This window comes from Euleptes europaea, chromosome 18, assembly GCF_029931775.1.
Source record: "Euleptes europaea isolate rEulEur1 chromosome 18, rEulEur1.hap1, whole genome shotgun sequence".
Classification (NCBI taxonomy): Eukaryota; Metazoa; Chordata; class Lepidosauria; order Squamata; family Sphaerodactylidae; genus Euleptes; species Euleptes europaea.
Genome location: NC_079329.1, coordinates 21,940,559 through 21,956,330, shown reverse-complemented (window position 1 = coordinate 21,956,330; position 15,772 = coordinate 21,940,559). Strand labels below are relative to the sequence as shown.

Below are 15,772 nucleotides of genomic sequence, written 5' to 3'. Positions count from 1 at the left end.
TGTGGGCAGCTGGCTGTAAATTTGGCAGAGAGGGGCAAGCGTAGGACAATTGGTTAGCCTGTGTTCAGACAGCTAGATCCAGCGATCTTCTGTGCACAGATATGCACACACATGCTTTGAAAAATGTGGAGGGAGAGTTGTAATCAAAACACATTTGACTAGAACATCTATGCTCAACCGTTTTTCCACGATGCACAAAAGGGGGAATGGTAGCTGGGACAAAGTTACAACTCGTTTCTCCCACACACGTTTGGTGTTGCTCCCGTTTTCTGGAAAAGGGGTGGAGCTGGAATTACACACACCCCTTCCAGCACCACCCCTTTTTGTGGAGAGGGTGGAGCTAGCATCACCGTTCTTCCCTCTCCCCTGCAGACCACTCAAGTGTGGCTGTATCCTAGCATATCGATGGACTAAAAGACTTCTTGGACAGAGGATGTAACAAGAAAAGGAATAGTTAAAATCAAAGGATCATCTTCTCCCCCACCCCTGTATTAGGGACAGATTAAGCTAAAAACAGCCCTTCCAGCCACTGAGAAACAGCCCTGATCCAACGCAGTAAACTTTTTAACACAGTTTTAATCGTTAGAAATAAATTGTGTTGCCAGGTACGGTAGACTAACGATACGACTTGCTCTGCCCTTCCCAAGAAAAGAAAGCTTTGCCTTTGTGTCATTTAAAACACTTCTCAATTCATCCTTTTCCGCTTTCCTTCTGCAAAAAACTGCCATGGCTACCCAGCCCGTTTATAATCTGCCAGTTTTCTTAGACACCCTTCCTTGGCAGCTGAATTTTATCACTTGAGATTTCTGGCAATGGCCCTCCCAGATACGTCAGATACAATGACGTTTCAGGACCAAGGGGACTTGCAAGCATTCTGATAAAGCAAACCTTGTCAGGGGTCTTGACCATTGTTCCCCAAAACCTCCTTAACACTCGACAGTCCCACCAGATGTGGAGGAAGTCCCCCTTTGCCTGTTTACTCGCCCAGGAACGTGCAGATTCTGTACTTATCTCGCCATGAAGCAAAAGGATGTATTGAACACATGAAGCTGCCTTATACTGAATCACCCTTGGTCCATCAAAGTCAGTATTGTCTACTCAGACCGGCAGCGGCTCTCCAGGGTCTCAGGTGGAGGTCTTTCACATCACCCACTTGCCTGGTCCCTTTAACTGGAGATGCCAGGGATTGAACCTGGGACCTTCTGCATGCCAAGCAGATGCTCTACCACTGAGCCACAGCCTGGTCAGATGCAAAACGTAGTTTTCAGCAGTTGCGACAAGCGGTGTGCATGAACTCAAAATTCTCTCCTCTTAGTCTCTCCCCCCCAGCTATGCCGATTAAACCCACAGAGCATTCCAACTTGAAAATGCCAAAGAGTTACCACTTGTCCAAAAAAGCAGAGTTCTGCAGCACTTTATAAAGACTTAACCGATTTAGCTTTCAAGGACTAAAGCCCACTTCATCAGTGGCATAAAGTATTCTTTGCAGACAGCAGATATGTTATATGAATATAAATATATGTATACACACCCATGCACATTCACACAGAGGTACAGATAACTTTTATAAACTGGCTAAAAGGCCATGAAATGCAAAGGTAGTCATAGGTCTGTGGATTTGTCACTTAGCCAAAAACTATTTAAACAATAAAAAAAATATTCCCAGAGAACTTGTTTGCTGTGTGATCTTTGGGGTTGTGGCACAAAATGGGGTGGGTATCCTTGTGTGTGTGTGTGTGTGTGGGGGTGTTCGCTGGGTTTGGTAGCATTAGGAGGGTAGCTGGGAGATGAGCTGTAGGTGTTATCCTATCTGGGAAAGGATGTGTGTTATGTGCCCTCAAGTCATTTGTGATTTATGGCGACGCTATGAATTAACTACCTCCAAAATGTCCTACCATCGACAGCCTTGCTCAGGTCTGGCAAGCTGAGGGCCGTGGTTTCCTTTATAGAGTCAATCCATCTCATGTTGGGTCTTCCTCTTTTCCTGCTGCCTTCCACTTTTCATAGTATTATCTTTCCATTGATTCTTGTCTTCTCATAATGTGACCAAAGTACAATAGTCTCCGTTTAGTCATTTTAGCTTCTAGGGAGAGTTCAGGCTTGATTTGATTTTGACCCACTTGTTTTTTTGGGTTTTTTTGGCGTTCCACGATATCCGTAAAACTCTCCTCCAACACCACATCTCGAATCCATTTTCTTCCTGTCTGCTTTCTTCACTGTCCAACTTTCACATCCATTCAACAGTAATAAGTAATGAAAAATCTACAGCGTGGTATAGTGGTTAAGAGTGGCATGGTGTAGTGGTTAAGAGCAGTGGTTTGGGGTGGAGGACTCTGACCTGGAGAACCGGGTTTGATTCCCCACTCCTCCACATGAACGGCGGAGGCTAATCTGGTGAATTGGATTTGTTGCCTCGCTCCTACACATGAAGCCAGCTGGGTGACATTGGGCTAGTCACAGCTCTCTTAGAGCTCTCCCAGCCCCACCTACCTCACAGGGTGCCTGTTAAGGGGAAGGTGACTGTAAGCCGGTTTGATTCTTCCGTTAAGTGGTAAAGAAAGTTGTCATTTAAAAACCAACTCTTCTACAACATGAATTGAAATAAGGCAGCTCAGCAATAAAATTACCAACCACATGGAGGAGCCTACAGTTTTTGCAGAACGACAACTGATCCCTAGACTACAGATACCACTTTCACATAGCCCAAATAATGCACTTTCAATCCACTTTCACGGCACCTTAAAGATCGTTTGCAAGCGGATTTTGCCAGTTCACACAGTAAAATCCACCTTCAAAGTGCATTGAAAGTGGGTTGAAAGTGCATTATTTGGGCTGTGTCAAAGTGCCCACATCTCCTACAGGAAATGGCAGCTTCGGTGAGCAGCCTCTGGTCTCACATCCCTGCTAAATTCCCTCCCCCAACTCCACCCTCCCCAGGCTCGGCCCACAAATCTCTAGGAATTTCCCAAGCCGTATTAGGCAACCCTACTTGGCAGTGATGCTGTAAGCGTTGGGCCCTCATAGCTGCTCAAGATAGGTTCATACAGCCTCCAGCATCTGCTCAATCAGGACACCTGGACCTTATTTAGCACTGAAGGAGAGCTGGTTTTTACATGCTGCCTTTCTCTCCCTTTTAAGGAGAATCAAACAAGAGCCTTACAATCTCCTTCCTCTCCCCACAACAGACACTTTGTGCGGTAGGTGGGGCTGAGAGTTCAGAGAGAACAGTGACTAGCCCAGGGTCACCCAGCTGGCTTCCTGTGCAGGACTAGGGAAACCAACCCAGTTCTCCAAATTAGAGTCCGCCGCTCAAGTGGAGGAGTGGGGAATCAAATCTGGATCTCCAGATTAGAGTCTACTGCTCTTAACCACTACACCACACTGGCTTCACACTGCATAAATCACACTAGTTAAGAACACAAATTAGCTCAGAGGCCTGGGGCCTTGCTTCAACACATTCCTCCCACTTTTTTATGTGGTGCTTTTTAAAAAATGCCCCTGGCACAATATTTCCCTTTGTAATGAGAGCTAGATGGGTTCTGCTGTTTGACACTGCAATTCCACCAAAGTAGAATACTCACTTAATGTAGGGCAAGGGCCCCCCAACAAATAGCTTGTAAACTATTTGTAGATCATCAGTTACTACAGTGTACCTTGCATAGCCCCTAAAGACCCAGGAGAAATTCTGATCTACGCTGTTTTTCAAGAAAAGTTTTTATTTCTTGGGATTTTTTACTCCCTGCTGTTTACCAGCTTCATCTCTGGTTCTCTGTGCTTTGTTGCTCGGACGGAACAAATCTTGGTAAATTCCTGGGATGTTTTCATTACTCAGATGTACAAAACTCAAAACACACGACTTTAAAATCAAGTTGGCTGAGATACTTCATGGGGCTTTCAAGGCAAGAGATGAAGAGGGGTGGTTTGCCGTTACCTGTCTCTGCATAGCCACCTTGGACTTCGAGGTCTCCCATCCAAGTACCAAGTAGAGCTGACCCTACTTAGCTTCTGAGATCTGATGAGATTGAGCTAGCCCGGCCCATCCAGGTGAGGGCAAACACAAAATACAGTTTTAAAATCAAGTCGGCTGAGACACTTAATGGCGATTTAAAAAAACAACCATCGTGGAAGGTTGACTCCCACATATCCAACCAATGACCTGAAATTCTGACTCTTCCTCTCAAATAGTCTTAACTCCTGGCAAAAAATTCCACATGGAACATAAGGGGCTGCCTCTGTTCTTCTTCACAATGATCTATATTCCTTCCATCCGGTGAGAAAGATCATCAAACACTGGGGATACGGAAGAACAATACATTTGGGGTGAATGGAAGCTACTGAACTAGAGACTATGTTCCTTGGTTGGGTGGTTGAAGTGCAACCGGGCTTCTGGGTCCTGGAGAGTTGCATAGGAGAATCTGAGCCAGGAATCCTGGTTTCATCCAGCGGTGAAAAGATGGGTCAGAGTAGTAAGGCCTTGGGGCTAAGAGCCAGGACTTCAGGGCTGTCTGAAGGGAAAGAGAGCCTGTTGGTAGCCAGGACGCCTGGGTTTCCTGCATCATAAGAACATAAGAGCCCTGCTGGATCAGACTACAGGTCCATCTAGTCCAGTACCAACTAATTTGCCATTGGAGAGCCAGCAAATAGGGCATAGGGGCCAAGGCCTTCCGTTGACGCTGCCTCCTACCTCTGGTATTCAAAGGTTGACTGCTTCTGCACATGGAAGTTCTCTTTAGCCACGAAGGCCAGTGAGGGACCAATCCCCCATTAATCTGTTTAATCCCCAGTTTGAAACCATCCACATTCATTACTCAATAAACTGTGGAATTCAAAGCCAGAGGACATAGTAAAGAAGCCCTTCATTTGGACTGCCCTGAATCTAGAGTTCATCAACAACGCTGATGAAGCAGCATTGATGTAGCAGCATGGTGTAGTGGTTAAAAGTGATGGTTTGGAGCGGTGGAGTCTGATCTGGAGAGCCGGGTTTGATTCCCCACTTCTCCACATGAGCGGTGGACGCTAATCTGGTGAACTGGATTTGTTTCCCCACTCTTCCACACGAAGCCAGCTGGGTGACCTTGGGCTAGTCACACTCTCAGCCCCACCTACCTCACAGGGTGTCTGTTGTGGGGAGGGGAAGGGAAGGTGATTGGAAGCCGGTTTGATTCTTCCTTAAGTGGTAGAGAAAGTCGGCATATAAAAACCAACTCCTCTTCTTCAATATTGGCTGCACCCCAAGTTGTAATATTATGGGAGAGGGAGAAGTTTTCTATCCACATTTTCTAACCCATGCTTAATCGTATAAACCATTTTTATTTTATACACCACCACCCCTCTATCGTTTGTCCAGAGCACTCCCCACCAAAAAGATGACTAGATAATCTTTGCCTCCTCCTTTTATGCCATGGCCGCCCCCCTCCCCAATCCCAACAAAATGAACAAAACAGGGCATCAGGCATTTCATTTTTGCAAAGAAAAGTGTTTTTTGTCATTTTGTTGTGTACACAGTATACAATGTGAGTTTTACATATTGAGAGAAAAAAACGTCTCAGACACTAATAATAAACAATAAAAATATATAGGAACATCCAATAATACAGAACACAAATCCCATATCTCAGAACAATACCCTTGAGGCGCGAACAAGATACACAGAAATACACGTCGTAAAAAAGGGGGCCTTCCGAGATCCAAATTTGGGGGGGGGGAGAGAGAGAAGGAAAGAAAAGTCTTTATTTTCCCTGTCACAGGAAGCAGGTGTGTGTGTGCGCGCGCATATGTTTTTGATGAATGTGAAGCTTGTCCCATCCGATTCTGGGTGCACCGGGGGTGGGGTGGGGTGGTGGCTACTCCGCCCAGGGGCAAATGCTTTTGTAAAGTTTCCTATAGGATTGACAGGGCAGACCTGTTGTCCCATAAGGTGTAAATGGCTCTTGCGTCCCTCGAAAATTAACCCTGTACTGTAAAACACACTCTTCCCCGCCCCCAGTACCCTCATTTTCCAAACCCCTTGTGTTCAAGCTAACCCCACCTTGACATACAGACTCAAGCTACAGCCCTTCACCTCTATAAGGCCCGACAGCGATCAGTCGCCGGCTTTGTAGGGAAAGCGATTAAAAACTGATTGGCAAGCTCTAAAAAGTCCAGAAGGAAACTGGTCAGCCCTCCCTCCCCCTTAAAACACTCCATTTCGAGTGGGGCTTGGTGTACGCCAAATTCCAACACACAACGCACACCCCTTTCTGCACATACTCTCACATACACACTTGCCAACCTCTATTCACCCACAATAAATAATTAGGGGAGGAAAATGGGATCTAGAGGAATATGGGGAGTTGTATGCATATATAAAAAGACCCTCTCCCCCTAAATGAAGAGGAGGGAAGCGAGGCTCACCAAACACCGTTCTGCTGCTCTTCAGAGACCTGTTGAAAGTAATTCCAATATTTATTTATTTTAAAGACCACTCCTTCTGAGGTGAGATACTCCTCCCCCCGCCACCGCAAGTACCTTTTCATGCCCTCCCCTAAATTAAAAATGGGGAAAAAATGGGGTTGGGGAAGTTTCCACACACTCCTGTTCATTTTGGCCTGGTGAAGAGGAACGAGACGATTTTAGGAAACAGGGGCAGCTGTGATGGGGAAGCCAGAAGAAGAACGGAGAGGGTGCGGACCAAAACTAGAGTGCGCTGGGATAGAAAGAGAGAGAATGAACACAAAAATGGGAGAGGAATGAAACTAAACTAGCGTGGGGGAAATCCTACCGGGAACTTTACGGCAAAGAGAAAAAGCCAGGAACAGAAATGAGGTAGACGTTGGCTGGGAAGGGAAAATCTGGCATGTTTGGGGGGTGATGGGAGATATGTATGTTCAGTATGGGATTGACTTGGGACGTTGATGGGCCCATCCCAGGAAGAACGAGCTGAGGTGGGAATGAGCTGCTAAGTGTTGTGTGGGTGTGTAGTTTGTCGGAGTAAAGTTGAATGACGTTGGGGGGGGGGCGGAGAGCTGAAAGAGAGGGGAATTCCGGGCTCGGACCTATTCCTCTAATCTAAAAAGATTTAGTTTTAGTTATTTTCATTTCAGGGCGAGAAAGAGAAGGGGGGCGCTTGGCTTAAGGAGGGCTAAGGGGTAAGGAGGCAACACAGAATCTCCTTTTCCCCCTTGACGACAACAACGATTAAAAAAATAACAACCTCCTAATTAAAAAGTTTCAGTCCAAACCAAAGAACGTCACAGCTACGGGTGAGAGAGAGGAAAGAGAGAGAAGAAAGAGAGATAAAAGTCCTGCGCATCGTTAAGTTCAAGTTAGTCAAATACAATATGATACATAGACTTTTTAACCTATACAGTATATACAGCTGAGGGGAAAGGGGGGGAAGAGTCGAATCCTGCCTTGTTAAAGACCGTAATAGGGAAAGGGGGGGACCTTCCCTCCCTCAAAGAAGATCAGATCAAACAGGTACAAAGGGGACGTGTATCTGTGACCTGCTTTTTCAACTCTCCCTTGACCCATGTAGGGTCATTTGGAAAAGGACATGTAGACAATCGAGGGTGGGGGGAGAAGAGCACACCTAGGAAGTCTTGGTACAGGCAGGTTTGCTACAGGTTATCAAATTGCTGTGCTTCCTCCCCTAATTTAATGGTCAGAAGAGATACCGGGGAGGGGGGGATGCGGGGAGATCCTCCATGTGCCCCTCGGAGCTAGGATCCCGAGGGGACAGAGATGGAAACAAACAACAGTGGCTAATGCCAGGGCCCATCAGCAGTGACTGCCCTCCCACAAAGAAGATAAAATGGATACCCCAGAGGGAGGGGCTCTCTGAAAAGAGTTGCAGATGGGAAAGCGGTTGGGGAAAGCGGGGGGGAAGAACTTGGCAATAAATATTTTCTGTCGGAAGCAGGAGTAGAAAAAATGACCGCTGTCGGCGCGTGGGCCAAAGTGCCTTTCCCCCCCCCCCCCCAACCCTTACACAGAACAGCAATGATTTGGCAGAGATGGGATCGGAGTAGTTTGGGGCGGGGGAGGGAAGTAGGGTTATATCACCTGATCAGACTGCAGGTAGCAGAGAGCTGACACCATATAAGGGGGGGCATTGCACTGTCCCCCCCCCATGCTCAACTCAACCTCCGGGAGAATTTAAAGGGCCTTGATGGAAGAGATGCAGGATAGAACCCCAGGGGAACCCGGATCCTCCCCCACCCCACCCCTTTTCTTATTTTCTCCACCCGTCGGACCCGGGAGACCCGGGACCCAACCTCCCCGCTCTAAGACTCACACACCACCACTCCTCTCTGACCTTCCTATGGGTTCTCCACCTAATCTCACCCCACCAGAGCGGGGCGGGGGGGCGCAAGGCTGCTCAAATTAGACATTTATACATTTATATATAAATAATATTTCTCTGTACAGCCAGGGCAAATGGGAAAGGGGGGGCGGGGCATCCAAGCATCCTGACGTTTGATGAGAACCTTCCCCTCCACGCGTCCTTCTCTGCCATCGCAAACCACCCCACCGCCGAAACAGAAGACCCGTCCCGGGTCCCCTGCTTTTTTTTTCTTTTTAAAAAGGAAAACAAAAACAAAAACAAAAGGGCAGGGGTGGTAGCGGTATTGAGCGGAGTCTGAACTCGTTGCCTGCAATGGTACCCCTCTCGACCTTCCTCTCCCCACTTCCTGCTCTGGCTCTGCAGAGGGGCGGGCTTTAGGCGGCCCCTCCCGGGGCGTGGCTCTGGGCGGCCTGCACGCACGTCACGCGCATTTGCTTTGCGCCTGAGTCAGCAACTCGCTGAAGGAGTCAAACAGTTTCTCGAGCCACGGCTGGTTCCGCATGCACTGCTGTACCACCTCCTCCTGGCCCAGATCCTCGTCCTCACCCTCGATCGCTGTCGTCTGGAAAGGGACCAAAAGGAGAAGCGTCAGGAGCCTGGGCTTCAAGAGAGCGGCAAGGCCACGTGAGGCGGGTACAGGAATGGGCAACAGATTATTGGAAACGAGTGGTGGAAACTATATCAGTTAGGTTGGAGAGACAAATTCCCTGTAAGGCAGAGATCTTAGTGTCATGTAGTGATTAACAGCGGTGGACGCTAATCTGGAGAACCGGGTTTGATTCCCCCACTCCTCCACATGAGCGGTGGACTCTAATCTGGTGAACCGGGTTGGTTTCCCCACTCCTACACAGGAAGCCCGCCTGGTGACCCTGGGCTAGTCACAGATCTCTTCAAGCGCTCTCATCCCCACCTACCTCACAAGGTGTCTGTTGTGGGGAGAAAAGGGGAAGGGGATTGTAAGCCGGTTTGGGACTCCTTAAAGGTAGAGAAAATCAGGGTATAAAAACCAGCTCTTCTTCTTCTTACTGTTAAATCATTGTTAATGTTGGTCTGCAGCGGAAGAGCTAGATTCGAGTCCAGTAGCACCTTAGAAACCAACAAGATTTTGGGGGTATAAGCTGTCGAGAATCAAAGCATCTGTCGAAGTGAGCTTTGACTCTCAAAAGCTTATGTCTCTAAGGTGCTACTGGACTCAAATCTAGCTGTTCTTTCCTTTATCCCTTAGAAGCTTCTTGATCCATTGATCTTGAACAGCATATATCTAATGTTTGAGGGATACAAGGACTGAAACAAATCTTGCCACTGACCATGTAGCCTCAGGATCCCTGTCACTTAGTAAAAAAGGCATTATGTCAGACACAGAGGCATTAGATTTATATGTTAAAAGGGGAGAGATGTAACGTGATCGAAGTTCCTTGTAAAAGCTGCATTCCAAGAGGGCAGGAGCTAATGAATCCATAGAGCCAGAAGAGGAAGGGCAGGTCCTGTCTGGGTATGGTATATTCAGAATTCTGCCCTGCATAACTATAGAGGGGTTAGCATTCAGTCTAGCTAAACAGAAGGCTCTAGAAAGAGGAGCTGTCAAATAATAAGTATAAGCAGGCAAACCACGTGGTGGTATCTAGCTGTTCTACTCTTAATTCGTGTAGTGAACATGGCTGCACTCTTTTCAAGCATGCTGGACAATCCTTTCCATTGCTGAACGGCCCTCTTCAGCAAGCACCGAGACATCCACGGCTGGGAAACTATGTGGCTCATTGTATTTGTTTGTTTTTTATGTTTTGTTATAAAAACTAATAAAAAATTATATATATAAAAAAGGACACTATGTGGCTCCATCAGTTTGCTTGATCCCTGCAATTTGATCTCTTCCTCCTCCCCACGCAGGATATGCCAAGGAATTTGGCACCAGGAACTCCCCCAAAGCCCAGCTTTCACAACATCATTAAAAATAAAACAAGCTTCTAGTCATCTTGGTTACCAGTTGTTTTCCAAATGTTCCAGAGGATAGCTGTGCCCTCGATATTAACTGGAGCACAGAAATCAGGTTTCCAGGATGCTCAATAGTTATAGGACCTTCTAGTGCTAACGAGACAGGTTGGTCCCTAAAAGCCTGGATTCAACCTCAGACTTGCCCACTCCACATCTTTATGCCTCAGTATGCAAATGAGAGAACATAAGAAGAGCCCTACAGGATCAAACCAGTGGTCCATCTAGTCCACCAGCATCCTGTATCAACCAACGGCCAACCACCTGTCCTGAACGTCAACCACTGGTTGTCCCCATCGCTCTGATATTCAATAATTTTATTGGATGCAGAGATTTTCTTCAGTCATCTTGGCTGGTAGCCACTGATGGACAGCCCCTCACAAATCTGTCTGTGAGGACAAAATGGCTGAGAAAGCCACACAAAAGGAGATCCCCGAGAGGAGAAGCAGAAGACTTGGTTCAGGGTTTCACTCACCTCATCCTTACAACGCAGAAAGGTGTGGTACTTGTAGTGGTGAAGGGAATGGTACAGAGTGTAGAAAAAGGACTTATCCACTTCCACGCTGAATTCCTGCCAGCAGCCAGACCAAAGAGGGAGGAGGAGAAAAAAAAATCACACAAGGAAGTCACAGGCGACTTCTTTTCCCCGATCCTTACAACACATGATTACACATGAAGCTGCCTTATACTGAATCAGAACCTTGATCCATCAAAGTCAGTATTGTCTACTCAGACCGGCAGCGGCTCTTTGGGGTCTCAGGCAGAGGCCTTTCACACCACCTACTTGCCTAGTCCCTGTAATTGGAGATGCTGGGGATTGAACCTGGGACCTTCTGCATGCCAAGCAGACGCTCTATCACTGAGCCACAGCCCCTCCCATAACCAAGCGGATGCTCTACCACTAAGCCATAACCCCTCTCATTTCTATGTTCCTGACATATCCCAGAATTTCACTATTCCTCATCCTACATAGTTGTCATCTTGAACCAAAACTAATGATTTTTTTAAACTGAAGATTTGCTAAAACCCTTTCCACCTCTGCCCAATGCAAACTCTTATTTGTTTCCCTTCCCCCATTTTCCCACTGCTCCCCTTCAGTTTATAACGCTTCTGCCAAATTAGTCTCTTGTGCTTGTCACTGTGGACACTACTTTGCGGAACTTTCATTCAGTCACTCTGCGGAAACATTTTACACTCTCCAGCCCTCCTGATCTGACCTGGGGCTGGTCTGTATTTCCAGTGAAACGCAGTGATGAAGTTCTGAAACGGTCCAGCCCCTCCAGGAGGATGATCGCATCTATCAATCTTCTCCCATGTGATTTTTTAAAAAACCCTGTGCGGCTAGAGCTCTAATACAGCAGGAAGAAAGCTCCTGCTACTTCCATGATATACTAACAGCTCGTTCCTGAGCTTTGCGGCGGCCAGGGACAGCGTAGCCGGGGAGCTGCCGCGGCACCTCCAAAGAAGTTCCCTGGCTGCCAAAAGGCTAAAAAAAAAAAAAAGCCTTTTTAAACGTAAAAATTCAAAAATGGGGAACTTTTCCTCATAGAGAACAGCGAAGCTGCGCCAGGAAGCACCTGACATAGCAACACTGTTCAGGAGGGGGGCGTTCCCAGGCAGGAAGGGGTTAGGAGGCAGACTACCAGCAGCCCTGCCCCTGGAACACCCCTGGAACACCTCCCAGGACGCCAGCGCGTTTGCACCAGCAAGATACCAGCAGGCCAACTTGGCGTCCATGGGCCACGCTAGTCCTGGGGCGCCACTGCAAGGGGCACTTTGCGTGGCGTTAAGTGGCACGGATGCCGGCGTAGGGGGCTGGTCACTTCCTAAGCCCATTCGGCCCCCAGGCTCAGGAGAGAGCGCTATGTTTTTATCATCGGGGATGGCACTTAATTTTAAAAAACCCATCTTCTACCTGTAGTCCTCTCTACCATGGCAGGATTCTACCACCTCGTTCTGCTGCATGTGTAGGGCGAGGCCTTGTAAGCCCTCCTGCATCCTCTGCAAGGTCTCCTGCTACAAGGCCCCCTTGCTCCTTCCTCTCTACTCCGGAAACAATTTTTATGTCTCCAGGACAAGCCACGTGGTGCAGAGTGGTCAGCTGCAGTACTGCAGTCCAAGCTCTGCTCACGACCTGAGTTTGATCCCGACAGAAGTCGGTTTCAGGTAGCCGGCTCAAGGCCAAATCAGCCTTCCATCCTTCCGAGGTCGGTAAAATGAGTGCCCAGCCTGCTGGGGGTAAAGGGGAGATGACTGGGGAAGGTACTGGCAAACCACCCCGTAAACACGGCCTGCCTAGTAAACGTCACCCCATGGGTCAGAAATGACCCGGTGCTTGCACAGGGGATGACAAGTCACCCTCTTTCTAAGACACCCATGCTTATTTAAGCCTGAACTAGTTAACACGTTCTTTTCTTTAACCTTGTCTATTTCTTCAACGAGTTCTGCCTCTTTCCCTGCTCTTGTGCATCTTAAGACTTTATTTGCCTTCTGAGCAAAGGTTGCTACTTTTGCAGACACCAAGGAAGTTCTAAGTAGTTATTAGGAACCATAACCACAAGGAATCCCAACAATCATTTTCATGGGCCAAAACTAAGGGATGGGATGCTGGAAAAGAGTCATGTTCACATTTCTAATCCTCTAATTATTTCGAGAGGAACTGTCAAAATCAGAACATTTTAGATTGAAGAGATAATCCGTTTGCACTGAGCATATTTTAAAGTAATTGTCATTTCTTCCAACTGCAAACAATAGATATTTGCTGAATGCTAAGTTCCTTAACAACCTGTGTGTCTAATTTTTGGTTAACAACTCTCATTTGCAAAATCAAAATGTTATAGATTTTTAATAGTTTGGATTTTTGTTTGTTTGTTCTGGGATCCCATATCTAAGCATTCAAGCAGTTCTTTCCCCCAACCTCTCAAACATTCGAACCTTTTGAAAAACCAGGTTGTAGATGATGCTCCAATTCCCAGATGCTGTCTTTTTAGGAAGAGAAACGGAGCCTTGTTTACTTACGTGAGGGAATCCCTCCCCACCCCCATCCCATCTCCCCCAAACCCTCTGGAAACTGCAATTCTGAAGGGGTGCTCAGAACCTCGGAGAATTTAAATTAGAATGTTTTTAATCTGCAGTCAAACAAATTGGTTTGAAACATATTCAATTAAGGCTACACGCCTATGCTACAAATTGATTTTAAATGGGTTTTAATTCATTTCATGGCTTTTCTCTAGGAACTCCCCCCCGCCAAAAAAAGCAAACGTCTGTAAATTTCCATGTGCATTCGGTTCTAGTAGGACCTATCTGGCATTGGTTGTTCTTCCTTCCCAAGTCAAATGATGGGCCACAAAATGTCGACAATATCCACAAAACGGCACATTTTATTAATGCGTGTTACCTGGACCTACTGTTTTTAGATTAATTTTTGTTAATGGAATTTGGCCACACGCAATAAATTTGAACCTGAACCTAGGCACCTGCGGTTTGGATACATTCTTCTTGAGTTTGTTGAGTGTCTTGCGGTTGTAAGGTTCACCACCTGGGCGCAACTTGACCATGGTGTCGCACGTTTCGGCGTGGAGCTGAGGGAACGTGTGGAGTGCCTCCTGGGGGAAGAGGGAAAAAGGGGTCACCGTGAGACAGCAGTTTTCACACTAGTGGACCAAATCTATGACCCGCACGCTTCCGTACACCTTGATCACACTGGTTCTGTCAAGGACAGGCACTCAAATCAATGAAAAGGACCTGAGCGTTAGGGGGGCCGATTAAAGAGTAGGGTGAGGTGCAGCCGCGCAGCAAGTCAGGCAAAGCCCAGAGATGGGGGGTCATAGTTAGATGGTGTCCAACTTGGGGAAGATGACTTTGCTCTTCAAGGGAAGCATGCCAATGACAGCATCACTGCCAGACCTACCAGGTTCGGGAACGGGTAGAGGGGCTACAGGGCTTCAACGAAGATCTCTGAAAGTCAAATACAGATCCCCTACCCTCTGAGAGGATCAAACTACAGGCAGCTCATAAAACAGCTGAAGGGCTTGTCTAGTCCCATATAGTCCAGTCTATTCACAAAGGCAGTTTTTCTGAGGCCCTACTCTGGATGCCCCTGCCGAATGAGCTGAGTCATTTAGCGACAAGCCTGAAGAGGAGAACTCTGAGAGAGCTGTACCTTGCTCAAGGTCTCCCAACTGGCTTTGTGTGGAGGAGTGGGGAAACAAATCCAGTTCACCAGATTAGCCTCCGCCGCTCATGTGGAGGAGTGGGGAATAGAACCCGGTTCTCCAGATCAGACTCCACCACTCCATTTTAAATGTAAAGAGAGGCAGTGTGGTACAGTGGTTAAGGCATCGGACTAGGACCTGGGAAACCCAGGTTCAAATCCTCATTCGTGCCGTGGAAGCTTGCTGGGTGACCTTGGGTGGGTTACACACTCTCACCCTGGCTAGTATTTGGATGGGAGACCTCCATGGAATACCAGGGGCATGATGCAGAGGCAGGCAATGGCAATCCACTTCCAAAAGTCTCTTGCCTTGAAACCCCTATGGGGTTGCCGTAAGTCAGCTGTGACTTGACGGCAGGAAAAAAAAATGTTGTAAACCGCCCTGAGTCCCCTGCGGGGAAAGGGTGCAGGGTATAAATTAAACAAATAAAACCATCTAGGAGGAGGTCTGTGCCCTAATATGAGCCAGACACGCCAGGGTTCCAGCTGAGTCCCAACACATCCATTCTTCAGTCTTCAGCACGGATTCTCCCTTCCTCCCCAACTCCACCCCTCTCCTTGACAGGGCTGTCATGAAGGTGAACCTGGAGGAAATATCTACTCACAGCCTCTGTGACCAAATAAACTATACGAGTAAAACAAACACCCGAGAATACAATCTCTGGGAGGATAACACGCTTTTCCTCCTGCTCAGCTCCCGTACCTGTAGCGAGGGATTAAGAGACACTCTCTTCAGCACCTTTTTTTTGTGATCATTCAATATCCCATCAATCTTCCTCATGGGTGGGAGATAAAGTTCATCTGTGGAAGAGTGTCAAAATGGATTAAGGAAGTAGGTCGCTAGGGGTGGGGTGGGGACAGGACCTGAGATTAATACTCTAGAGAACTGGCATACTACACTAAAGAAATCCAGTTTTTCTGTGCCTGACGCTTTGCACTGCCAATCTGCACTGGTTTATATCCCATAATCCACCTTGAGCCTCAGAAAGAAAGGCAGATTATAAACAAGGGAACTAAACGAATAAGTAAATAAACAGAACCTCCTGGTTTGGAAGGAATCTATCTTTGAACAAAAGGGAAGTGCTGTTGACTTCATTCCCAACTGGTTGATTACCTGGAAGTATCTGGCTGCCCACTGTGGGAAACAGGATGCTGTCCTAGCTGTTCTTATCTCTCAGGGTAAAAAAAAAAAAAGCCTTTAAACCTTTCCCACCAAGGCCAACAAAGACAAAACAAAAAATGGG

The 15,772-nt window shown here is 47.2% G+C and overlaps 2 protein-coding genes across 2 annotated transcripts in view; both read right to left on the bottom strand.

Annotated features, from left to right (window-relative positions):
- The window catches only part of LASP1 (LIM and SH3 protein 1), a 279,531-nt gene that overhangs the window by 125,865 nt on the left and 137,894 nt on the right, over window positions 1–15,772 (bottom strand). The gene's annotated exons all lie outside the window — the stretch shown is intronic.
- Window positions 8,597–15,772, bottom strand: part of PRR12 (proline rich 12) — a 42,375-nt gene continuing 35,199 nt past the window's right edge. Inside the window, exons 11-14 of the mRNA XM_056863247.1 lie at window positions 15,232–15,329; window positions 13,792–13,920; window positions 10,791–10,886; window positions 8,597–8,888 (exon numbers count right to left, since the gene is read on the bottom strand). Of these exons, the coding sequence (XP_056719225.1) occupies window positions 8,748–8,888; window positions 10,791–10,886; window positions 13,792–13,920; window positions 15,232–15,329 (464 nt within the window). The 3' untranslated portion in view covers window positions 8,597–8,747. The remainder of the gene's footprint in view (window positions 8,889–10,790; window positions 10,887–13,791; window positions 13,921–15,231; window positions 15,330–15,772) is intronic.